The sequence below is a fragment of the Sus scrofa genome, chromosome 7 (assembly GCF_000003025.6).
Source record: "Sus scrofa isolate TJ Tabasco breed Duroc chromosome 7, Sscrofa11.1, whole genome shotgun sequence".
Lineage (NCBI taxonomy): Eukaryota > Metazoa > Chordata > Mammalia > Artiodactyla > Suidae > Sus > Sus scrofa.
Window position 1 is genome coordinate 90797320 of NC_010449.5, and position 27897 is coordinate 90825216.

General features: G+C 36.5%; 1 protein-coding gene across 22 annotated transcripts in view; it reads left to right on the forward strand.

Moving 5' to 3' along the window:
* The window catches only part of GPHN (gephyrin), a 567900-nt gene that overhangs the window by 451594 nt on the left and 88409 nt on the right, over positions 1–27897 (forward strand). For all 22 annotated transcript variants that reach the window (XM_021098013.1, XM_021098018.1, XM_021098005.1 and 19 more), the window contains 2 exon segments: positions 14638–14730; positions 23724–23779. In XM_021098013.1, coding sequence (XP_020953672.1) covers positions 14638–14730; positions 23724–23779 — 149 coding nt within the window.

Below are 27897 nucleotides of genomic sequence, written 5' to 3' on the forward strand. Positions count from 1 at the left end.
CCTTCGTAATCATTTTGACTTCAGTCAGACGCACCTCAAATTATTGAATTTCATTCATTAGTCACTAAGTAGAAAAAGTATGAGGGGTGAGGAGGACTGAAAGGCCTTCATAGTTCTCTGAAACCCCAAATAATTTGTCAGTGGTCCATAACCACTGAAACTGTGAGACAGTTTGCTACTGTAACATCTCTAAAATTATTTTTATATGTCTGTGAAGGTTCAACAATAATCCCAGAAAACTAAGAATAAATCATATATGCAGAAGTGTTGGAAGTGATGCTCTCAAGGTCATAGACATAAGGTAACTGTCTGAAGGAATTTTACAGTGGAACATAGGAAATACTTATAATATTATAATAGGAAGGTAACTTGGAGATCAAGTTGTCTCTCTCACTTTAAAGACAAGGGAAATTAGGACCAAAGAGGCATAATAATGGTCTTAGAGTTAGATAGTTATGACTGAAAGCAGCTAGAACCTAGGATTCTTGACTCCTAGTCTGCTCTCCATTCCATTGCAGCACAATACATCTCAACTCAGTATGAAAATTATTCTTCTAAAAAAGTGCCTAGATGAGCATGTCTGTATAAAGTGTACTGTTTGTTTTAGTCTGTTTTGACTGCAGATGAATTTCCTGTTATCTCTGGTCTGTCCTTTAGCATATCTACTATTTTCAGCTCCTATCTGTAAGCAAGGCCTTTCAGGAGCAAGCACTCCACTGATTATAAATACTTTCCTTTGGTTTACTGGGAGAGGTATGTCAGTAGAAGATAATATTTGTAAATTGCCATTTATAGTTCATCTTCTTTGCTTATAAAATGCATGACATGAATAAAATACAAATTCACATTTGATACAGTACTAGCTACTGTAAGGCAGATTAAAATATTTTAGAATCCTGTGTAATTCCCAATATCTTTCTGTTAACAATGGAAAAACTATGAGATTTGAATAGAAAGGATTTCACTTTCTTTTTTTTTTTTATACTGCACAGCAAGGTGACCCAGTTACACATACATGTATACATTCTTTTTTCTCACATTATCATGCTCCATCGTAAGTGACTAGACATAGTTCCCAGTGCTGTATAGCAGGATCACATTCTTATCCATTCCAAAGGCGATAGTTTGCGTCTATTAACCCCAAATTCCCAATATGCTTTCTTAGGAGCATTATTTTATAAGCTCTAGGCTTTTTTCCAAAGATTTCATGACCAAAGACTTTAGCATCTCTGACTTGGGATTTTTGTATTTCCACAAAAGACTTAAGCAGTTCTAGCCAAGGAATTTTAAATATTGCTGAACTCAATTTAAAGCAGTGAATTGTTCCTTTTAGAATTTTATGCATAAAAGGAGGTATGAAATAGGAAGATTAGTCTACCTGGTTGTGACATACGGATCATTAAGCCAATGTTATAGGTCTTGTTCCTTTGTAAGTGAGTTAATTTTGCTCAATTATATAACTGTTAAAATAACTCCCCCACACAAGGGGGCTTCGTGAGTGCCTGAATAGCCATAATTTCTAGTTGAGAAGTTACTGCTGCCTGGCTCATTTTCTAAATCACCTGCCCAAAGTTTATTCAACACTAATACTTGGGCACCACCTATGGGCAAAGAAGAAGAGATGGTTTAGTGTCTATATAAGTATATGTATGAAGGAGAGCCTGTCCCATGTGATGAAATAATTTGCAGCACTACTGCATACTAAGTCCCCAAGTAAATCGTCTGGTAAGATGTTAAATGAATCTAATATTGACTGCTTGGAAGAGCTCTCCATTGCCTAATCCCTGAACCCTACTGAGGGATATGGATGTAGTTGCTTGTTTAGTAAAGAGTTTATCTGACATTTTTTTCCTTCAATTCTCTTCTATTTGCTGCCAGCTAGGAGCCCTTGCCATTTTCCAATCAACTGCATATTTCTCTTCAAATCCTTTCCCTTGCCTTAGGCTTTTAGAAAAAGATTTGAGGTAATACACGTCTTTCTCTTTGAGATTAAAATTCTGTTGGTAAGTTAACTTGACGCCAACTCCAAAAGCAGAACTAATCCAGTAGGAATATAATTTACTCTAAAGATAGAAACCTCTATATTTAATGTGAGTCCAAAATTTAATCTGGCCAATTTTCTATTATTAGATTTATATTGATAATCTTAAGTATAAAGCTGTTTTTTCTTTCCAGATAAAATGTTTTCTTTTTCTTTCCAAGATATTTCAAAGACCAGATGGTATAAGTGTGCTTCAAATATGACTTTTCTTGACTCTTCTAAATATAGTTACATGTTAAAGTGAAAGATATTGTCTTTTAAAAAAAACTCTTATTCTTGCCCTTTATTGAAATACAATTCACTTACCATAAAATTCACCCACTTTAAGTATACAGTTCAGAGGTTTTTAGTATATTCACAAATCTGTACAACCATTGCCACAGTCAGTTTTAGAACATATTCATCACCTCAAGAAGAATCCCCATTCCCTTTAGCTATCATCCTCCTCCTATCCCCTGAGCCTACCATTCAGCCTTAAGAAAACACTCGCCTACTTTATGTATCTATAGACTCACCTATTCCGGATATTTCATATGAAGTGATCATATAATATGTGGTCTTTTGTTACTGGCTTCTCCTATCTAGCATACTATTTTCAAGGTTCATGCATGTTGTAACATGTCTCAGTATCTTGTTCCTTTTCTAAAAAGTTAATGGAGGAGTTCCTGTCGTGGCTCAGTGTTAACGAATCCGACTAGGAACCATGAGGTTGCGGGTTCCATCCCTGGCCTCACTCAGTAGGTTAAGGATCCAGCGTTGCCGTGAGCTGTGGTGTAGTTTTCAGATGCGGCTCGGATCCCATGTTGCTGTGGCTCTGGCGTAGGCCGACAGCTACAGCTCCGCTTAGACCCCTAGCCTGGGAACCTCCATATGCCATGGGAGCAGCCCTAGAAAAGGCAAAAAGACAAACAAACAAATAAAAAGTTAATGGAGTAAAAAACATGTAACAAAATTTATCATCTTAACCATTAATTGTACTGTTCAGTGGCATTAAGTATATTCACGTTGTTGTACAAAACTTTTTCATACTGAATATCTGGAACTTTGTTCGTTAAACAACTCCCTTTACCCTCCTCATCTCAGCCCCTGGTAACCACCATTCTACTTTCTAAGGATTTGGCTTAGCATAATGTCCTCAAGGTGTATCCTTGGGTTGCTTCTACCTCTTGGGTATTATGAACGGCACTACTATGAGCAGGGGTATGAAAATATCTCTTCAAGACCCTGCTTTCAATTTTTTTGGATATATACTCCAAAAGAAGTAAGATTAGATCATGTAGTAGTTCTATCTTTAATTTTTTTGACGAGACTTCTGTTTTTCATAGTGGTTGCACTGTTCTGCAATCCCACCAACAGTACCTAAGAGTTCATGTTTCCACATTCTCAACATTTGTGTTTTTCTGATTTTTTTTTTCTGTCTTTTTGTCTTTTTTTAGGGCCACACCTAAGGCATATGGAGGTTCCCAGTCTTGGGGTCTAATTGGAGCTGTAGCCACCGGCCTATATCACAGCCACAGCAACCCTATCTGAGCTGCATCTGCGACCTACACCACAGCTCACGGCAACACCAGATCCTTAACCCACAGAGCGAGGCCAGGGATCAAACCTACAACCTCATGGTTCCCAGTCAGATTCGTTTCCACTGTGCCACGACAGCAACTCCCTGATTTTTTGTTGTTGTTGTTATTAACCAATTATTGGCTATGAGGTGATATCTCGTGGTTTTGATTTGCATTTCTCTAATAATTAGTGATGTAGAACATCTTTTCATATGCTTCTTAGCTATTTATACATCATATTTGGAGAATTGTCTTTTCAAGTCCTTTCCTATTTAAAAAAATTTTTTTAATTGATGTATAGGTAATTTACAATGTTGTGAGAGTTTCAAGTAGACAGAAAAGTGATTCAATTGTATACTTTTTTCTTTTTCAGATTCTTTTCCATTATAGGTTATTAAAAGATACTGACTATAGTTACCTGTGCTGTACAGTGTCCTTGTTGTTTACCTATTTTATACAGAAGTTTGAATATGTTAATCTCAAATTCCTAATTTACTATCCCCTTTGATAACTGTAAGTTTGTTTTCCATGTCTGAGTCTATTTCTGTCTCATCAATAAGTTCATTGGTATCGTTTCTTTTTGGTTCTACATATAAGTGATATATGATGGTGTCTTTAATTTACTTCACTTAATATCTCTAGGTCCATCTATGTTGCTTCAAATTTTTTATTTCATTCTCTTTCATGGCTGAGTAATATTATTTGTGTGTGTGTCTCCCTGTGTGTGTACATCTCTTCATCCATTCCTTTGTCAGTGAATATTTAGGTTGCTTCCACGTCTTAGTTGTTGTAAATAGTGTTGCTATGAACATAGGGGTACGTGTATCTTTTTGAATTGGAGTCTTCTCTGGATATTATGCCCAGGAGTAGAATTGTAGGATCATATGGTAACTCCGTTTTTAGCCTTTTAAACAACCTCCATAGTGTTCTCCACAGTTTCCATTCCCACCAACAGGGTAGGAGGTTTCCTTTTTCTCCGCATCTTCTCTAGCATTTGTTGCTCGTAGACTTTTTAATGATGGCTATTCTGATTAGTGTGAGGTGATACCTCATTGTAGTTTTGAATTTCATTTCTCTAATAATTAGTAATATTGAGCATCTTTTCATGGGCCTATTGGCCAACGTTATATCTTCTTTGGGGAAATGCCTATTTAGGTCTTCTGCCTGTTTGGGGATTGGGCTTTTTTAATATTAAGTTGTATGAGATTTTTGTGTATTTTGGAAATTTATCCTTTGTCAGTACCATCATTTGCAAATATTTTCTCCCAGTTCATTTTGTTTATGGTTTCCTTTGCTGTATAAAAGCTTGTACATTTAATTAGGTCCCATTTGTTGGCTGGTTTTTGTTTTTGTTTTTGTTTTTGTTTTTTACTTTCATTACTTTAGGAGGTGAATCCAAAAAGATACTGCTGTGACTTATGTCAAAGAGTATTCTGTTTTCCTCTAAGAGTTTTATAGTATTCAGTCTTATATTGAGGTCTGTTATCCATTTTGTTTATTTTTGTATATGGTGTTAGTGTTCTACTTTCATTCTTTTATATGTTGCTGGTCCAGTTTTCCTAGCACCACTTATTGAAGAGACTGTCTTTTTTTCATTGTATAGTCTTGCCTCCTTTGTCATAGATTAATTGACCATAGGTGTGTGGGTTTATTTCTGGCTTTACATCCTGCTGCATTGATCTATATGTCTGTTTTTGTGCCAGTACCATATCGTTTTGATTACTGTAGCTTTGTAGTAAAGTATAAAGTCAGGGATCCTGAATCTTCCAGCTCTGTTCTTCTTTCTCAAGATTGTTTTGGCTCTTTGGAGTCTTTTGTGTATTTCCATACAAATTTAAATTGCTTTTGTTATAATTCTGTGAAGAATACCATTGGTAATTTGATAAGAGTTGCACTGACTCTGTAGATTGCCTTGTGTAGTATGGTCATTTAAACAATTTTAATTCTTCCATTCCAAGAACATGGTATATATTTCCATATGTTTGTGTCAACTTCAATTTCTTTCATCAGTATCATATAGTTTTTGGAGTATAGGTCTTTTGCCCTCTTATATAGGTTTATTCCTAGGTATTTTATTCTTTTTGATGCAGTGGTAAATGGGATTGTTTCCTTAGTTCTCTCTTTCTGATCTTCCATTGTTAGTGTATAGAAATGCAACATATTTCTTTATATTAATTTTGTATCCAACAGTGTTACCAAAAAATTGATTAACTCTCATAGTTTTCTGGTAGCATCTTTAGAATTTTCTGAATAGCATCATGTCATCTGCAGACTGTGAAAACTTTACTACTTCTTTTCCAATCTGGGTCCCTTTTTCTTCACTGATTGTTGTGGCTAAGAACTTCCGAAACTATGTTGAATAAAAATGGAAAGAGTGGGTATCCTTGTCTTGTTCCTGATCTTAGAAGAAAGACTTTCAACTTTTCACCATTGTATATGTTAGCTGTGGGTTTAGCCTTTATTATGTTGAGATAGGTTCCCTCTGTTGCCCACTTTCTGGAGAGTTTGTATCATAAATGGTGGTTGTGGGCTCAGGGAAACTTTAGCCAGACTGTCCACTGGAGAGTGGGACTGTATCCCCACCTAGTTCATTGAATTGGCCCGAGCTGTCCCAGCACTGGAGCCTACAAGCTGTTGGGTGCAGCCAGGTCTTGGTGCCAAAATGTCAACCTCTAGAAGCACTCACACAGATGAATGATCCCAAGGATGTCTTCCGTAAGTGTCAAAGTGCCCAGGGTGAACTGCAACTGCCCCCTACCTCCCAAGGAGACCATCCAAGACCAGCAGGTAGGTCAGACCTAGGCTTCTAACAAATTAATGCTTTTGCTTTTAATCCTGGCGCTCATGATATTTTTTTGTGTGTGCACCCTTCAAGAATACAGTCTCTCTTTCCCCTGATCCTATGGATCTCCTGCCATCAAGCCCTGCTAGCCTTCAAAGCCAAGTGCTTGGGGGCTCCTCTTCCTAATGCTTTTCCTCTTTTTAATTGGCTATCTTTTTTCGTTATTTGTTTCGAAGCTGTAGGAGTTATTTATATATTCAGAATACTAACCTGTTATCAAACACATGATTTGCAAATATTTCTCATTTTGAAGATTGCCTTTTCATTCTATTAATTATGTCCTTTGATGCATAAAAGTTTTTAAGTTTGATATTATCCCTTGTGTCTATTTTTGCTTTAATTGCCTGTGCTTTTGGTGTCATACTCAAGAAATTATTGCCAAATCCAATGTCATGAAGCCTCTCCTCAGTGTTTTCTTCCAAGAGTTTTGCAGTTGCAGGTTTTATGTTAGGTCTTTAATCCATTTTGAGTTAAATTCTGTATATGGTGGAAGACAAGAGTCTAACTTCATTCTTTAGAAATTAATTATCCAGTTTCCCAACACAATTTGTTGAAAAAGCTGTCCTTTCCCCATTGAGTGGTCCTGACACTCTTATCAGAGGTCATTTGACCATATATGCGAGTGCTTATTTCTGAGCTCTGTATTCTATTCCATTTGTATTAGACAGAGTTCTCCAGAGAAACAGAACAAACAATTCATAAAGGAAGATATTTATTGTGAAGAATTGGCTCACATGATTATGAAGGCTGATAACTCACCTGCCACTTGCGAGCTGGAGACCTAGGAAAGCTGGTGTTATAATTCCAGTCTAAGTCTGCAGGCCTTCAAACCAAGGGAGTAATGGTATAAAGCCCATCCTAAGGCAGAAGAATTCCAATATCCAAGATCAAATAGGCAGGCAAGAAGCAAATGGGGCAGATTTTTCCTCTATCTTTTGTTCTATTCAGATGCCCAATGGATAGGACGATTCCACCCACAATGGGGACAGTAGTATACTTTATTGATTCCACCAGTTCAAATGCTAATCCCTTCTGGGAAACCTCTCACAAATATACCCAGAAATAATGTTTAATATGAGTATCTCATGGTCAGTCAAAATGACACATAAAACTGTCACGCCATTGTTCTGTTTTTCTGTCTTTATGCCAGTGCCATCTGTTTTGATTACTGCAGCTTTGTAATATGTTGTGAAATCAGGAAGTGTCTTACAACTTTGCTTTTTTCAGAATTGGTTTGGCTGCTCAGGGTCTCTTGAAATTCCATATGAATTTTAGGATGAATTTTTGTATTTCTGCAAAAAAAAATGTCATTTGCTTGTTGATTGAGATTACATTGAATCTATAGGTGGCTTTGGGTGGTAAGGGCATGAAGAATATTATGTCTTTCAATCCATGAACAAAGGATGTCTTTCCACTTATTTGTGTCTCCTTTAATTTCTTTCAGCAATGTTTTATAGCCTCCATTAGTATCATACTCCTTTTTTATGGCCAAGTAATATTTCATTTTATGTGTATACCACATTTTATTTCACTTAGAGGAGAGGAGACTGAGTGGGGAATAATGAGAATAGAAGTTAGAAGACGTGTTTCTCTATTTTATGTATTCCTTGGGTGACGTTTGTTCTGTTTGATTGATATGACCTTTTTCTCTATTTACCTGACATTTCCCTCCTTAGTCCTAATCATTAATGTACTTATTCATTGACTCACTCATTCAAAAAACATTTATTCAGTGCCTTTTAAGTACCAAACTCTGTGCTTGGTACTGGAATACAATGATGAGTAAGATGTGCCATGGCAACAAGGAATTCACAACCTGATGGAGAAGTCAAGATAGTTTCACGAACAATCATAATATAATGTGAAAAATATACAACAGATGGAAACAAATGTTTTACATTATAAAAACTAAGTACAATATCTCCAAACCAGTTTATATCTTGTCACTAAGCAAGTTCCTAAAAAGCAGAATCTCATTATCTCTGAAGTGGCTTAAGCACTGCTGGGAGGTTAACTTGAGGTCATTACTCTGCTTGAAAATCCTTCATTGGATTCCCTTTTTCACAAGATAAAGTTCTGCTTCTGTTATCTAAAATACCCCCCCCACCTCAACTTGCTTCTTATTTATCCTTTAGAACTCAGCTTAGATGTCATCTCATCTAGGAAGATTTTCTTGATGTTCCATACATTCTTATTTAGGCAGAGTTTTTTTTCTGTATGCCTCCCATATATCCTGACATATATCTGTCACTGCCTGTACATACCGTCTTGTAATCATCTCTTTATTTTTCCATATTCTCCTTTATATGTACTGACTACATATGAATTCCTTGAAGAAACCAGCCAGGCCGTTCTTACTAGTATTTTTGTCCCCAGTGTCAAGCATATAGTAGATTTCTAGTGTTTGATGAATGAATAAATAAATCAGTCAGTGAACTAATTTGTCTTGGTTAGAGACAGAAAACCAAAGACATGGTTTGACATCTAAGCTGACACTCGAAGGATGCCTAAGGTTCACTAGAAGGAGAAAAGATGAAATAAAAAAGGCATTCCTGTCCAAGGCAACATTATCTGCAGAGGCGCAGAAATAAGAAAAAGCCCACCATGTTTAATATGTGATAAATCATTCTTTGTATCAGAAACTAGACACTTGTCAGAAATAAAGCTCAATCTCAGTATAAACATTTTCCATATTATGCTAGGCAAGTCTTATGCTACCATTGCAGAATTCTTAGAATAGGATCTGTGTTTTATTTTGTAGCCTAATGAAGATTGGGTAGCTCGTGGCATTTAAACAACTCACTCATAGGATATGGAGGAAAGGGAAACCTTGTACACTGTTGGCAGGAATATAAATTGATGCCACTACTGTGGAAAATAGTATGGAGGTTTCTCAAAAAAACAAAAATAGAACTACCATATGACCCAGCAATTCCACTTGGGCATATATCTGAAAAAAAAAAAATACTATTTAGAAGGATACATGTGCCCCTAATGCTCATGGAATCATTCTTTACAACTGCCAAGATAAGGAAGCAACCTAAATCTCCTTCAACAGATGAATGGATAAAGAAGATGTAATAAACACATACACACAGACAGTGGAATACTAATTAGCCATAAAAAGAATGAAATTTTGCCATTTGCAGCAACACAGACTTGAAGAGCATTATGCTAAGTGAAACAAGTCTGACAGAGAAAGACAAATATTGTATGATATCACTTATATGTGGAATCTAAAAAAATATAACAAACAAGAATCAGATGCAGAGAACAAGCTAGAGGATACCAGTAGGGAGAGGGGAAATACAGTGCTAGAGGAGTAAGAGGTGCAACCTATTAGCTATCAAATAACCTATAAGTGTATATTGTACAACATGAGAAATATAGCCAATATTTTATAATAACTATAAATGGAGTATAACCTTAAAATTGTGAACCACTGTATTGTACACTTGTAACTTTATAAATTTACAGCAACTATACTTCAGTTAATAAATTAATTAACTTATTTATTCTTTGTCCTATGTCCATCTTCTCAGTTCAGAGCTATTATTTGAGCTTCCTAGATTCAAGGGCTTTTTTTTTTTTTTTTTGTCTTTTTGTCTTTTTGTCTTTTTACCATCTCTTGGGCCACTCCTGCGGCATATGGAGGTTCCCAGGCTAGCAGTCGAATCAGAGCTGTAGCCGCCAGCCTACACCAGAGCCACAGCAACGCGGGATCCAAGCCACATCTGCAACCTACACCACAGCTCACGGCAACGCCGGATCGTCAACCCACTGATCGAGGCCAGGGATTGAACCCGCAACCTCATCATTCCTAGTCGGATTCGTTAACCACTGAGCCACAATGGGAACTCCTCGAGGGCTATTTTTAAGTGTTTATGTGTATGGGAGGGTAGGGGAAGGGGAGGCAATTATTATTGGAAAATTAGAGAACAATTTTTTGAGTTTCCAGAATCTAATTTTATCAAATCATGATTGAGTAGACTCTATACATTAGGAACCTTCCAGAATGGAATTGCACAATAAGATATATGAGTAATTCAGTCATTAAAGTCAGCCAGTACTCTTTTCTCTAAGTTGGCTATCAGTGAGACCTTAGTCAATTTATGTTAAGCTGCTACCATATCTACAACTGTCAGTATCAACAGTCTTTCAAACTTATCATACTAAGTGTTCAACCTCATTCTTCCTGGAATATAGGAATGAAAAGAGCCATGATGAGCATGTATCACTTCTTGGGCTACTGGCGGGGACTTAGGGAGAAAAAAATAACATGTGCTAACGATGGATGCCAGCAATTCTATGTAGGTTTTTGTGGTGGTGGTAACATATACATAAAATAAGATTTACCATTTTAATCATGTTTAACTGTACAGTTCAGTCACATTAAATATGTTTATATTGTTCTGCAACTATCACCACCATCCATCTCCAAAACTTAAGTCCCCAAACTGAGACTTAATACTAATTAAGCAGTAACTCCCTATTTCTTCTTCTCCCCCGCCGATGACAACCACCGTTGTACTTTCTGATGCTATGATTTTGATTTTGAATATTCTAATTACCTCATATAAGTGAAATCATATAATATCTGTCCTTTTGTGACTGGCTTATTTCACTTATATCATAATGTCTTCAAATTTCATCCATATTATAGCACGTCAGAATTTCCTCCCTTTCTAAAGCTGAATAATATTCATATATAGATTCATGTGTTATTTATACATTATATAGAATAATATTCATATATATAATATATTTTTGTGCATATATATGTGTGTGTGTGAGGGGTGAATAACCACATTGTGTTTATTCACCCCTCATTAGACATATGGACATTTGAGTTACTTCCACTTTTTGGCTATTGTGAATAGTGCTACTGTCAGCATGTATGTATCTGTTCAAGTCTCTGCTGTTAATTTTTTGGATATATATACCTATAAATGGAGTTGCTGGATTATATAGTAATTCTATGTTTAATTTTTGAGGAATTACCTTGTAGCTTTTTTAAATGTCAGGGAAATAAAGGGATAACAATACATAGAGGGTATGTAGCTATTATCATTGTAGTAATGATTGAAGTTGTAAGATCTAAATTTCAGTCCTGCCTTAGCCGCCTATAAAATATATGATATGACCTTGGATAAGTGACTAATGTTTAAACTTCTCTTTATTTATCCATAAATTGAATATAATAATGCTTTACTAGATTTTTATGAGGATTAAATGAGATTATATATGTGATATTCCTTAGAAATTTATGAAATGCAATGTAAATACTATATAAACATTTCTTAAACTAACTAGACCAGCTGCCAGAAAAACTCAGCCCTGGTGCTACCTTTGATTATTAACTGCTATTACTGAGCTTTTCCAAATCCCAGCAAAGTTATTCTCTTAGTATCTAAGCTGATATAGCATTTACATTTTCATTCACCACCCCAGATCAGAATAGTTTAGATAAGGAGCTATCCCAGGAGGCTTATTGTGATCCTGGGCAGATGCCATGGGGCTCACTACCAGAGACTCCTTATAGCTTCAGGTTCATTTGGGAGTTAATGTTGTCTATGTGAATATGAACCAGACCCTCTTGTCCCTATTTTGCTTAATATTGCCCATAGCTCTGGGATAGCTCCAGAGCAGTTTCAACCTCCTGGGGGTACCTGCAGCTAGAATATGCTAAGAAGTTCTCCCTTCCAATTCAACTGTTACTCTCCTAAAAGAGAAGAGTCAATATCACTGTCACTGCAGATCAGAATACAAAATTGAAAATCTGTCAGTACTTACTTCTAGTCCTAGGTGGAAACCAGAGGTCCTACATGGCCAAGAAGGACAAAGCTAAAAACAAACAACAAACAAGCAAAAAGACTTACCCATCCAGCTCTGGAAACAATGGGATTTTCTAAATCTATACAAAAATTGTATGTAAATAAAATTCTATACTACTTATAGTATTTGGATTTCATTTTTTTTATTTGTTGTCTTTTTGTCTTTTTAGGGCCACACCTGCGGCATATGGAGATTCCCAGGCTAGGGGTCTAATTGGAGCTATGGCTGCTGGCCTATGCCACAACCACAGCCACACCAGATCCAAGCCACATCTGCGACCTACACCACAGCTCACAGCAACACTGGATCCTTAATCCACTGAGCAAGGTCAGATTCGCTTCCGCTGCACCACAACAGGAACTCCCCAGTATTTGGATTTTATAGCTTGATTTTTTTTTCCCTCCTCTTCTTCCTCCTCTACTAATTTATTATTCTATTGCTTCTTTAAAATAACAACAACAATAACAGTAATAATAAAGACAGATTCTGACTAGAGGATTTAAGGACTTGGTCATGACTCTTGAAACTTTAACTCTTGTTGGCACTAGATCAAACTTCTGAGCTTTAGCCAGATGTGACTGTCATCCAGAGTGGATGAATAGTGGTTTGAATAATCACTTCACACAGTAAGCTACTGGCACTCTTCTTATAGTCACTAAATTTTTTTAGGTTTTAACCTAAAACCATATTTTGGCTAAAATTAAATAGCATGATGAGGAAGCTCTTTCCTTTTTTTTTTTTTTTTAACAATAATTTTTTTCACTTCTAAAGGAAAAAAAATTATTGTGAAAATTGTATGTGATCATTGTATAAAACTTGAAAAATTTCAAAAAAGTATAGCAAAGGGTATAAAAATATACATAATTGTAATATACCACAATAAACAAATGCTTTATATTTTCATGTATGCCTTTCCCAACTTTTTCTATTGATCTATACACATATGCCTTAGCATAGTTAAGATTATACACCACATGTACAGTTCTGCATGTTTTTAAAATGTCATAAGAATTTTCCTGTGTCAATGAATATTTTTCAAAAATATTACTTTAGGGGAGTTCCCGGTGTGGCGCAGTGGTTAACGAATCCAACTAGGAATGATGAGGTTGCGGGTTCGGTCCCTGCCCTTGCTCAGTGGGTTAAGGATCTGGTGTTGCCGTGAGCTGTGGTGTAGGTTGCAGACGCGGCTCGGATCCCCGTTGCTGTGGCTCTGGCGTAGGCCAGTGGCTACAGCTCCGATTTGACCCCTAGCCTGGGAACCTCCATATGCTGCGGGAGCGGCCCAAAGAAATAGCAGAAAGACAAAAAAAAAACAAAAACAAATATTACTTTAAGTTGTATTTTGTCATGAAGATTGATAGTTGTCTGTTTACATTTCTATATTATTAGTCTTTTGATTTCTTTACATTTCTCACTAATATAAGCAACTCTGAAATAAAAATGTACATAAAGAGTTATGTGGGAGTTCCCAGTGTGACACTGGATTAATAACCTGACTGCAGCAGCTCAGGTCACTGTGGAGGTGTAGGTTCAATCCCCGGCCCAGGGCATTGAGTTAAAGGATATGGTGTTGCACAGCTGCCACATAGGTTGCAGCTGCAGGTCAGATTCAGTCCCCAGCCCAGGAATTTTCATATACATGTGACCATTAAAAAAAAAAAAAAAAAAAAAAAAGATTTATCTATTAAGATAGACTTCTAGAAGTGAAATTACTGGGTCAGTGACTGTGACTGTTTCAGAATTTACTTTTTTTTTTTTTTTTTTTTTTTTTTTTTTGCTTTTTTTGCTTTTTAGGGCCACAACCACAGCTTATGGAGGTTCCCAGGCTAGGGCTCAAATTGGAGCTACAGCTGCTGGCCACAGCAACATCAGATCCAAGCCACATCTGCACCTACACCACAGCTCATGACAATACCAGATCCTTAACCCACTGAGCAAGGCCAGGGATTGAACCCACAACCTTATGGTTCTTAGTTGGATTCATTGCTGCTGTACCATGATGGGAACTCCATCAGAATTTACTTTTAAAGAAAATCATCTTTAGGTTGTCATGTTTGGGTTCATCATCTTTGGGTTGTTAATGACACATCAATTTGACTACATCTTTGATGACCGTGTAGCTACTCATATTCAAATAATCCCTGCAAGCATTGCCATTAATTGACTGAATCTAATCTTTCATTTTAGACACTCGGATGCATCCCTTCCTTCTGTTTCCTATTCCTTGGGGCAGAAATCAGGAAATCTGACTGAGCCCTTATACTAGCCTTGTCAGACAAGTAAATATGTCCATCTTGTTTAGGATTGTCTTTTTAACCCATTGCACTCAATATCCATGTTTTCCTTCTTTTCTCTTACAGATGGAATGGGGAGAGTCCTTGCTCAAGATGTGTATGCGAAAGACAACCTACCCCCGTTCCCAGCATCAGTAAAAGATGGTTATGCTGTTCGAGGTAAATATTTTTAATTTTTGCATATCAACTTACATTGTATTTTTTTTTCCAGATTTTTGGCTCAGCCCAGACACCTAATGACTGTTACATCTCTTTCCCCCTTGGCTGTCAAAATAATTTCATTCGCAGAAAACAGTGTTAACCTATAACCTGTATATTTTCCGGCATAATCTTGATAAAAAACTTTTCAGTGTAAGTGCTATGGTTATTTTAAATTCTTAAAAACAAATATGTAGAGATTGATAAAAAACACTGTACCATAATTCTCTCAGCCTCTGCATATACCAGACAGCAGACAGTCTTGATCTGGAAATTTTCCAGTGGAAAAATTCTATATGGTCCAAGAAAGAAGAGCAGATTCCCAATAATCAGGGATCAAGTGTGGAGGTTTTTTCCTCCTGCTTTAAACTCAAGCATCACTAAGGGCTTCATAGAAAGCAAGCATGAGAAAAACCTCTGATTCCCTAGAAGATTCCACAATTCAAAGCTCTGAAGCCCCAGATGGTACCAGCTGCTCATGCCTTCAGAGTTGCCTGAGGTTGCATAAAGCTCAAAAGCCTGTATTAAATAGCATTTGCCTGCCTAAAGTCCAATCTAAGAACCCAAAATGAAAATGCAACTGAATTGCATGGAAACTATTATTGGTTATTAACTCAAGGCTGACATCATTGAAGAAATGTCTGAAAATGTTTCCCAATTTATCAGAGCTGTTAAGAAGGCCAGTTCCTTTTTAGCAGTTATTTATGGAGTCCCTTTCTTGATTTTTTTGGTTTTGGATTGTTTTTCACTCTATCTAGTCATTAAAATAATTTCCTCTTTCTTATAATTAAATAGAGTCACGAATCCCCTCCATATTCTGTCACCATCTCTTAGCAGCATCTTTCTGTATTGGAGGCAGTAAGACAGAAGGTTAAGGTTATGGACTTTGAGCAAAGTAAGAGTGATCTAATTCAAGTACCACTTCCATCTATGTTACTTTGAGCAAATCACTTAAACTTTTTGACCCCTGGTTTTCTCATCTATAAAATGGCAGTAATTATCACACTGCTTACCTCAATAGGTTATTGTGATGATTAACTGAGACTGTAGAACGCCTTAAAGTACTTGGCACCAAAAAAAGGGCTCAATAATTTTTTTTTAATGTTTAATAATAGTAACTATAATCGTTATTATTATTAACACATTTATTTAGACCATCTCTGAAAAGAGGATAACATTTATCTGAACAGTTATTGTCATAAAATAGTGGAGAGATTAATTCCTACTTGTATATTCTTTCTCAGGAAACTTCTTTAAATGCACCTCATTCAGCCTGATCTCACTAAGTTAGAGTATTTCTGAAAACGTAAATGAATCCCCAATGCCTCCTAGTTTTCTCTTCCAATTCATTTCTTCTAGTGTTTATTTTAATGAATATTGTCCAGAAAGAATATTATTTTAGTCTTGACTCTTGTTTCTTATTCCCTCCAAAGTGTAAATTCTATTTGAACTTATAATTGGTAGCCATATAGAATTACTGTGAAATGATAAAGAATCCTTATTTCCAAAGTAGAAAAAACAGCTATAGCAGATGAAACAGCAAAGGGACAAGAATGCCTATTTTTTACATTCTTGGTAATATAAAGTAGGAGAAAATGAAAAAATAAATTTTCGGAGGTGAATTATTCTGAAACAAAATGTTGTTCTGTGATTTTTACATGAGGTAGCATCAGCTCAAGAAAAAGAAACTGTTGCCCTTAGCTTTTCTAGCTAACTCACATGAGCCATTAAAGAGCCTTTCTGCAACTATAGAATCTACCAAAGAAATGTATATATAAAGTTACCATTCAGTGTGTCATATTCTTTTGTTTTAGAGTGGTAGTTAGCTCTCCCCCCCCCCCACACACACACAAACACGCACACATTTAAAATGACATCTGGCAGTATAAAAGTTTCAACAATTATTCTACCATCAAGCTAATTCACATAATTTCTTTCCCATGAAGTTTACTAGTTCTCGAAGATATAGAGCATTTAACAGAGCCATAACACATAACAGATAACCATCATGGATATGGTTAGGTTTTAAAGTGGGAATGGTTATTTAATTACAGTCAACGTCATAATTAAGGCAGCAAAAGTCATCAGTGAACAAAAAGGCATGGTCTTAGTCTTTCCTGTGTTATAATACCACCTGGGCGGTGTTTTGATAAAGAATATCCTTGAGGCTGTTGTAGTTCTCTACCACTCTTCCTATACCTTCTTCTCTCTGCTCTGTCCTCCTTTAATCCCATTCCTTTCCCCCACTCCCTTTACTTTCCCTTTTTTTCTTCTCCTCTGCCTCTGCCTTAGGCTTTCCAGTAATAACCAGTGCACCTGTGAGCATTGCTAACCCTCTAGGTGTAAGGAGGTTGCTAACTTGCTCTGGATCACTAAGCATTAGCCAGTATCCTTCAGAAACATGTGAGATAAAATTCCAAACCACCTGGAGATCACTTGCTTTCAGGTGAGTCGAAAAACCAAGACAGTGAAAAATAGCCAAGGAAATAAGAAGTAGGAATAGATTTTTTACTTAAAAAAAAAAAAAAGAGTAGAAAGAAGACAGGAATCAAGTGATGAGAATATAAATAATAGGAAGACCCTGTAAACTCGTAAACCTAAAATTGCATTCAGAAGGGAGTGAATTTGAAAGATAAAAGCAGAGAAAAGAAAATGAAAGTAGCATATTACCAGTGAGAAGCAATACAGCAGTTTTACCCCTATTTTTAGAAGAGTTATTTCTCTCTTCACACTGATTAAGCTAATCATCTTCTTGATGCATTCACACACCCCTGTGCCCATTGTCTCACAGTTGCTTCTTAGATGTTAATAAAGGCAAAACTATCTCAGAATACCAAGTTCACATTCTTGAAAATGTTCAATTTAAAAGGCTTATCACTTTAGGATTAGTTTGGGGATCATTTTAGAAGAAAGAAAATCGTAAGCCAGTAATTATTTTGAGAACCATGCCTAACAAACAGTCCTGGAAAAATATATTACGAGAAATCCTTGCCATTTAGGTAAAGTAAATTTTAAAGCTTTTTTCCTTTTTTACATTATGTTTAAAACACATGCTTATGGAACATACAGAAAATCAAAAAGAACTTTTTTTTTTGGCCACGCCTATGGCACGTGTGGAAATTCACTCAGGGATCGAACCTGAGCCAAAGCAGTCACGACGCTGGATCCTTAACCCAGAGAATTCCGAAAAAGAACATTTTAAAACTACCCAGGAGTTCCCTGGTGGTGCGTCAGGCTAAGGATCTGGTATTGTCACTGCTTTGACTCAGGCCACTGCTGTGGTGTGGGTTTGACCCCAAGCCCTGGAACGTCCACACGACACAGGCACAGCCAAAAAAACTAAAATAAAATAAAATTACCCATTATCTCACTATCTAGCTATTACTAACATTTTGTTGTACTTCCTTCCAAGTGGCTTAAAGTGCATACTAAAATTCAGTATAACCTTTCTGATTTTCTTATTCTTTCACAAAAGCCATATTCTAGCATTTCTGTTTTGCCCATTTAAATCCTTTGGCCATAGCTGGTTCTCCTACTCATTCGACAGCCTATTGTCTTCCACTGTAGGACACTTTAGATGAAGAAAAAAGCCTGCTGATGTAGGAACATCACTCATGTGCGCAGAGAGATAGTTTGGAATAATTCATTTTAGTTAACTCCAAAAAGCTTAAAACAGTGTATTTAAGGAAATGATTTATCTTTTCCCAATAAATGGGCATTTTCTCCTGGAAGACTGTGGTAAAGAATATAAAATGCCTTCTCATCCGTCTCTCCTACTCCTAGCTCCCTGCTTTCCAGGCAGCAGATTTAAAATTCCAATCAACTCACCTGATTTAATTCTTTGGTATAACTGCAGCAAGTGTTAAACCTGCTGTGCACCTTCCTTGTCCCCACCCCAAACTCTTGCTATAATGTTAATTTTAGTATACAAGTAAGTATTATTACCCTCTTGCCCATCATCCAATCTTGGTTTGTTCTGTTATTTAACAAAGTCTTATTACTAATCCCTCTGCCTTATTCCTGTGTTGAAGGTATTTCTTAGGACCTCTGAAAGCTACGCTATCTCCGTGGCCTCCATTTATTCAGCCCTAACCTGGAAATAATGAGACTTTTATTATTGAAAATAAATGAATAGCTATAAAGCATTTTGAGGTATTTAAAGAGAGTTTCTTCATATCTGGAAAATGAAAACGAGGGATAATTCCAAGGCACATGTCTGGGGATGATCATTTTCTATATATTGCCACAATGAATAGTTATCTAGTGGTATCAATTTTATATCAAATGATATAATCAGAAATCTTCAAATAAACAAATGAACAAGACTAAAAGTGTTTTCTGGGCATTAAAAAAGATAGGAGTGGGAAGAGCTTCAGGGTTGGGTACTAAGCATTATGAATTATTTATGTAATGCATTTGCTGTTAGGATTTGGTTTATATTGCCTTTATCATTTCCTTCAAATTAAATTCTACAGTTATAAAACTGTAAAGAAAACTTATTAACAGAAATGCCAGAATTAGGAGGGAAAGAGTCTAAGCCTTTATAGAAATCCTTGGAATCCATCCATTTTTTCTAACGATGTACTGTAACTTAGTTTCTTTTGCAGCTTTAGGTTCATCCGCCACCATATCTCCATTTCTGCCCCCTCCTACCCAAGCCAGTAGAATTCATCTTGAAAATGGCAACTTTTCAGAGTTCCCACTGTGTTGCAACAGGATCAGCAGCCTCTTGGGAGCATTGGGACACAGGTTTGATCCCTGGTCCGGCACAGTGGGTTAAGGATCTGACATTGCCACAGCTGCAGTTTTGGTGGCAACTGCGGCTCAGATCTGATCCCTGGCCAGGGAACTCCATATGCCACTGGGCAGCCAAAAATGGGGGGAAAAAAGAGAGAAAGAGAGAGAGAGAAAGGCCAACTTTTACTTGTCTCTTTAATAGATATAAAATAAGTATCAGCAAGTTAGAGACATTGATCATTACTTTTCTGTTTTTATAATAAATAGTAAGACTTGGTATTGATGAAAAATTAGGGCTTCTGTTGTAGTTCACTGATTTTTTATTAAATTTTCTCTTAGTCTGAATTCGTCTGTATTAAGTTCAGTCTTATAGTGCTCTGCCTCTTAAAAAGAGTAATCCATGAACCAGCTGCTTGTTAGAAATGTAGAACCTCGGGCCCTGTCCTAGACCCACAGAATCAGAATCTGTATTTTAACAAATTGTCCAGGTGATTTCTGTGTACATTAAGGGTTGAGAAGAACTGTTGTAAGGAAAATGGTAAATATTACTCCTCCATTGGTACCAGGAACCTTCCAGTAACATTGGGTGACTGAGCCTTCCTTAGCCAGCAGTATAGAGACATGTTTCTCAGGTGGAACTTTTCAGGGCAAGGTGGAGGACATAGTTGATGTAAGCACATGTTCTCTCCACAGTCAGTGCACCTTCCTTGATAACAAAGTATCTTGCTTTTTAGAATCACTTAAGGGCTCTTTCAGATGTTGGTCACCCTGACTTTCTGTACCAGCCTTGCCCCAGATTCCCTCTAGTGACTCGTTATTCAGCGGTATTTGTTTGGACATTGATATGACCATCTTGAGTGTGTGTGTATTAGCATGAGTGGGGAAACAGGAGACAGGAGGAAGACTGAAGAGCAAAGGGTTTCGAAAAAGAAATAAAAGAAGGGATCTCTACCTCTAAGGAGTTCATTATCTAGCTGAAGAGATAACACACATTTAGGAGATTGTTTAAGAAAATTTAAAAAACACAATACTAATGTGTTTGAGGTCATTTACAAACTTCCCACCTAAGTATTATGGAAGTGCCAGATTCACTTTTTTATTCTTTTAACAAATATTTACTAAGCATCATTGATAAGCTAGACACCATGCTAAGTTATATAGAACAAATCAGAGCTATCTTTCCAAACGTTCTAAAGATGGTGAATGTTGACTCACACTTTGAGGAAAACAATATACATGGACCAGCAGAAAATGGAAGGCATTCAAAATACAGCATTTTTGTATTAGAAAATATTATATATTTGTTCACTCATGCATGCATCTTTTTTTTTTTTTTTTTTTTTTTTTGTCTTTTTGTCTTTTTGCCTTTTCTAGGGCCACTCCCACGGCATATGGAGGTTCCCAGGCTAGGGGTTGAATCAGAGCCATAGCTGCCAGCCTACACCAGGCCCACAGCAACGCGGGATCCAAGCCGCATCTGCAACCTATACCACATCTCACGGCAACGCTGGATCCTCAACGCACTGAGCAAGGCCAGCGATCGAACCCGCAACCTCATGGTTCCTAGTCAGATTCATTAACCACTGTGCCACAACGGGAACTCTGATGCATCTTTCTAAAAGGATTCTTAGGTGCTACACTCATTCATTTATTGAACATTTGAATACTTCACATAATGAATGTTTATTGAATACCTCTTATTCAGCAAGTACTATGAATTTCCCTGAGACAAATAAGCAAATGATTACAAATATATTAGGAAGTCATAATTAAGTTATTTCAGGAATACACTAGGGAAATAAGAAATTAGGTGACTCTTGAGGAAAGGGGAGTAAAATATGACTTCCTAGAGAAGAGAAGGTGACACTTGAGCTGAGTCTTAAAAGCTAAGAAGTCTAACTAGAAGGCAGGGAAAAGGAAAGGACACTCCAAGCAGGGGGTTATGGACACTCTAAGCATAAGTTATGACAATGAAATATGAGTCACCTTGGTATTCTCAAGGAGCTACAGTACTCCTGAGAGGAGTAGCTAGACTGTGAAATAGGAGGACATGAACCAAAGCCTTTGCACACACTATTTTTGTTTAGTTGAATATCTTTAGATGGAACATTTCCATTTCCTCCCTCCCTCTCCCCCCTCTTGTGCGCACGCGCGCGCACACACACGCACACACACACCCCTTTTGCCTACTCAGTTCTTACTCATCCTTCACATTCAGATCAGAAACACTTTTATCAGGATGGCTTTCTTGACCCTCCAGTGTTGTTCAAGGACTTTCCCCGTATGCACTCATAAAACTGTGTTCCTTTCCTTTAGAGTGGTTTTCTTAGTTTATATTAAATTTTATATTTATTAATGTAATTATCTGATTAACATATATCTCCTCCACTACATCGGTGACTTTAAGAGTTTTATTTTCACTGCATCCATAGAAAGGTGCATATAAATACATTATACATCACAAGCCAATGATATAGATATATAACATATACAATACATATAAACATATATGCATACATATGTTTAAATAAAAATGCTTCATGAAACAATATCCTTACCATATGTGATAAAATATATTATCTATTCTTTTTCGTTTAAAAATTGTTTACAAGATGATTTTACGGCGCATCTCTATTTGTGATCTGGAGTTTGAAAAGCATTGCAACAGACTGACACTACATTAGAAACAATAGCTGTTTTTACTCTCTACTCTGTCCCAGCACCTAATGTGACACTCGGGACATAGAAGACACTCAGTAGAAATTTAGTGAATGAATGAAAGGAATAAAAAGCCTTAAAAGATATTATGTTTAATGTATGGTTATTCCAATTTTATCAAAATCAAACTAAGTCACTTTGTTTTATAGCAGAAATTGGCACAACATTGTAAATCAACTATACTTTAATAAAAAATAAGTAAATTAATAATTTTTTAAAGAAACAATGAATTTCAGGTATGTCCTCTTTAAGAGGGAAAATACTTTTTATTGTTTATCAGCATGACAGAAATATGATTAAAATATTCATATACACAGTGTTATCTTTGCTGGGTATGTGTCCCTAAACCCTGGCTGTGTGCAGGTGACAAGGAGGTAATGGTCATGGTCATAAAACTCACTAGGTCGGCATTGCTTTGCCAGTAGTATTGGTCCGAAATCCACATCATATGTGAGAAAGCCCTTTTGAATACATTTAGTTCCAGGGACACTTTATTCATCTAGCCATTACTATACTGTATGTAGAAAAAAATTTTTATTTTATTTTACTTTATCTTTTTGGGGGTTGCACCCACAGCACATGGAAATTCCCAGGCTAGGGGTTGAATTGGAGCTGCAGCTACTGGCCTATGCCACAGCCACAGCAATGCCAGATCCAAGCCACATCTGCACCCTTACACCACAGCTCACAGCAATGCTGGCTCTTTAACCCACTGAGTGGGGCCAGGGTTGAACCTGTGTCCTCATGAATACTGGTTTGGTTTGTTAGCACTGAGCCACAATGAGAACTCCTGTATGTAGAAAAAATATTGCATATGAAATTTCTTCCCTCTCAATTCTGAAAGTGTTTCTTCCAATTTAAAAATAAAGTCAATGGAAATTGTGATGCAGCACTATGTATTTTGAATTGGAAATAGCATTTTGATCCATCATTAAAAAAAAAAAATACTATACTGGAAATTTAGGAACTGAATTTTAGCCCTAGTTCTACCACTAACAAGAACTTGTTAAAAGTACTGAACCTTTTCTACCTGAGTTTCTTCATTTCATAACTTGTTTCCTTCAAGTGCCAAATGAAGAAGAGAATGTATGTTCTTCCTCTTTCACTTCCTACTTCACATATATGTCTCCATGAGTGTGCACACACATCGCACATACATCCCCATGGATAAGATGGTATTTATTTAGAAGGATAGACTAATACTTTCCTATTAAAAACTACAAGAGTGGAAATTGTGCAACAACGGGAAAACCATCTCCAGAGACACCAACAAAGGACATAATTAGGATCACTTCTATTGATACAGGTGAGATGAGGATACCAAAGATCAAACCAGTAGTAACAAAGCTATTGCGGCATAAACTAGATCAGAAAAGTATTTCACTTTTCTGAAGCCTTATCTGATAATTTGAGTCAAATGTTAGAATTCCAACTCTAGGTTCTTATTCCTTGCTATAGGTCTATTCTGATGTTTGTTCTTGCTTCTGTTCATCTCACAGCTGCTGATGGCCCAGGAGATCGTTTCATCATTGGGGAATCCCAAGCTGGTGAACAGGTGAGATTCATAGGCCTGAAAGGCCCTAAGGATTTTAGCTTCATAGACTTTCAGCATCTAACTCTAGACTTCTGCCATTGTTGTAATGGAAATCTTAGAGAAGGATTAAACAGGTTATCAAAGAGATGAAAATATGGCTCCCATGAAAAAGGACAAAAATAATTTCTTCTTAACCAAAAGAAACTGCATCTATTAATATATGGCATGGTGTTGTTGGTATGTCTCACAGACATGTCCCACAAGTATTTTCCAGCCCTATGATTAGATGAATCTCTGTTCCTATATTCCTGTTCTAAATAGAGCTACAGTTCTAAATAGTCTTCTCAGACTTTTCCCCAACTTGTGTTACAAACAGGGAAGTTGAAGCAGATTATTTTATCTTTCCAGCTAATCATTTAGATTAATTTTTTCCATTAGGGAGCTAACTAGGGAACTGGCATATATTTCTACTAAGAAATAAAGCACTAATGGGTCAAAGTGGAAGCACAATAGAAATCCTCTTTTTTTTTTTTTTTATAAAAATCTCCAAACTAGGGATCGAACCTGCATCACAGCAGCAACTCGAGCCAGAGCACTGACAATGCTGGATCCTTAACTCACTGAGCCACAGTAAACTTCTAGAAGTCCTCTTATTCAGTGCTTTTGAGACAAGTAACTGGCCATTTAATTGTAAATAAGTTAAAATTGGAAATTATCTTTTACATTTAAATAAATATAAATTATCTTAAATAAATGAACATTTATTTGTCAATAATTTGATGGAAAGCCAAATCTTTTCTTTGAATAAGCATCTGCTATTTGAATTTCTATCTGGTCTTTCTTACTTAATTAAACCCGAAAGGCATTTTATGTTATTTCCAATTTTGGTTTCTTCGGAGTAGAGAAAAATTTTAGTAACTTTTACAAAATAACTAAGTATAATATCCTTCTAAATTTTTATTATATTTTTACAATTTTTTATAGTTGCTTCACCCATACCTAATTTAACAGCTGTTCTTCTTAACAGCCTTTTTTAAATGAGTTTTCCAAAGGTTTACCTTAATTTTATAGAAAAAAAAAAACTTTTTTCACTCTCATATATCATTACTTTATGTAATATGTATTTAAGTAACTTAATTCACTAGTAGCTATTGACACAAACGGCACATACAAGTTTGGGAATAAACTCAGTTGAATTTAAACCAGTAGTTTACAGGTATACAAGAAAAAAGTCTAACAGTTACAAACTTAAAGTTGTGCTGTGGGCCTCATTATGTTCAAGAGGAAATAGAGAGCATGTTTTAATTCAGGGAGTTGTGAAAGTCAGCTGAGACCTTCTTTATTAACTAGGACCAGAGGAAGACCAAAACTTCTGCTACCACCAAGCATTCATAAGCATTACATAAAAGGATGAAATAAATAAATAAATAGGTAGATAGAGTGGTTTGAGCAAAAGCTATGCCCCATGCCTTAAAATGTATTTTCATATGTACTAAAAATAGAGAGGGGTTGAGTAAAAATAGGAGAAGAATGCTGCCAATGGCGGTGAGCCTAGTTCCGTCACCTCTACATCCAGGCATTGAGGAGTACTGTGTTCAGATCTCTTAAGCTAAGACTAGCCCTGTGGTAATTAGATCCTTATCCATGCTGTACACAGGCTGGTTTTGGTCCTCATGACTGTTTTCCTGACAAAAAGAACAACTAGGCCTGGGTCCCTTTTTTGTAAATTATTTGCATTGTGGCTGCATAACTTACTTGACCTCTTGCTATGTATTTCTATCAACAGTGAACATCTAAAATAACCATTTTTATAACAAAGTTCCAAAATATCAATTACTCAAGGAGTACTTCTCTGATTTTCAGTTGAGTCTATCCAGCATTTATCAAACGTGCCTACTATTTGTACCAAGCACTGTGCTAGGTTCTAGGAATATAAAATAGATTAATATATGATTACTACTCTTAGAGTTCCCATTGTGGCTCAGCGCTAACGAATCCAACTAGTATCCATGAGTATGCAGGTTCAACACCTGACCCTGCTCAGTGGGTTAAGGATCTGGCGCTGCTGTGAGCTATGGTGTACATCACAGACAGGGCTCAGATCTGGCATTGCTGTGGCCGTGGTATAGGTCAGCATCTATAGCTCCAATTCAACCCTTAGCCTGGGAACTTCCATGTGCCACAGGTATGGTCATAAAAAGCAAAATAAAAATAAAAAATATGTGATTACCACTCTTAACAAGTTTAAATCTAGTGGAGGAGACAGAATATAAACAACTAAATATAATATGTTAAGTGTTAAAGTAATGCTATCAATCATTTGCTATGAAGCACGATACAAAGGCTGAGCACCTCATCCTAAAACGGTTAGGCAGATAACTGCGGAATTGGGCCTAAGAGAGTTTTACAAAAACAGAAATAAAAAAGGAACATTCTAGGTGGAGAGACCCAGAGTTTTTTGAAAAATTGCATGGAATTAGGAAATTACAAATAGTTTGGGTAGTTACAGCCTAATATACTTAGGCATAGGTAGCTGATTCATAAGAGCCTCATGGACTCTTAAACTTTATTTGCTAGTTAAGACTTCCAACTGATAACTAAGATCACAAGAAAAGTTGTGAAACTTAAAAATTGTCAAATTCTTGTAAGTTCTCATAAGACTTTTTTTTTTTCTTGTCTTTCTGTCTTTTCTAGGGCCACACCTGCAGCATATAGAAGTTCCCAGGCTAGGGGTCTAATTGGAGTTGTAGCCTCCGGCCACAGCCACAGCCACAGCAATGCCAGATCCAAGCCAAGTCTGCGACCTACACCACAGCTCAAGATAACGCCAGATACTTAACCCAGGGAGTGAGGCCAGGGATCGAACCTCATGGTTCCTAGTCAGATTTGTTAACCACTGATCCATGACGGGAACTCCTCAATGGGAAAAAAAGATCAAAACTATACAAGAAAGTAGGGTTTTTCCTCAAATTACCTGTGATGAACTTTATCTATAACTAAAGTATCTTACACGTACACACTTTACAATAATCTCAGATATCTTGCAAAGGGCAAATTGCTCATTTATTGAAAGTACATACTAGGGTACCATTGTATACACTGAGACAGTGATTTACAACATGATTTATTGGTATATTGAAATACTCAGTCTTAAATCACTTAACAGTTTGGTCTTATTGATTAGCATTGGACACTTTCAATTTCAATTACATAATTATGAAATGCTATCATTGGGCAAAGTTCAAAAAATCTAACTCAACACCTCTATTAAGGAGAAAAATCAAGATTTTGATAGTTTTTACTTACTAAGCATGTAAAGTACATATATCAATAGAAATTTTAAAAAGAGTTAGTAGTCTTGACAATCAAAAGGAGTACTTCATGTATTTCTAGAATTTAATTGATTCAATTCAATTGCAGTTCATATATCTACTCTAAGTGGATATATAAATGTCTTTATATATCCAGCGATACCTTTTACATTAGACATATGAGCTGGTAGCAACTCTTCACCTACCACTTTGAAGTACTGGTCTTGGATAGGAGCCAAATTTTTTATTTAACAGCCACACAAAAACACTTCTTATGAATTAGTTTAAGGAAAAAATACAACTACAGTAAAATTTAAATTTATAGAATAGTGTACATTGAACCAGACTAAATTTTGAGGTAGGGCTCCAGGCTAACACACTTCAGCTTAAGAAGTAACCTCCCTAAAACTCACGTTAGGATTCACTTTCTGCCTCAGCCAAAGAGGCATTTGGCGGGGGCGGGGGGGGGGGGGGGGTGCACAGGACTTCTTCTGGACTATATATATATATTTTTTTTTTTTCTTTTTGTCTTTTTAGGGCCTCACCCACAGCATATGGAGGTTCCCAGGCTAGGGTCAAATTGGAGCTGTAGTCGCTGACCTACACCACAGCCACAGCAATGAGGGATCCAAGCCGAGGCTGCAACCTATATACCACAGCTCATGGCAACGCCGGAGCCATAACCCACTAATCGAGGCCAGGGATCGAACCTGCATCCTCATGGATGCAGAACCATGATGAGAATGCCTTAAATATTTTGTGCCACAATTTCAGAAGATAATTTTGACATTAGCATCTGTATTAAAAAACACATGTATCATATCAAAA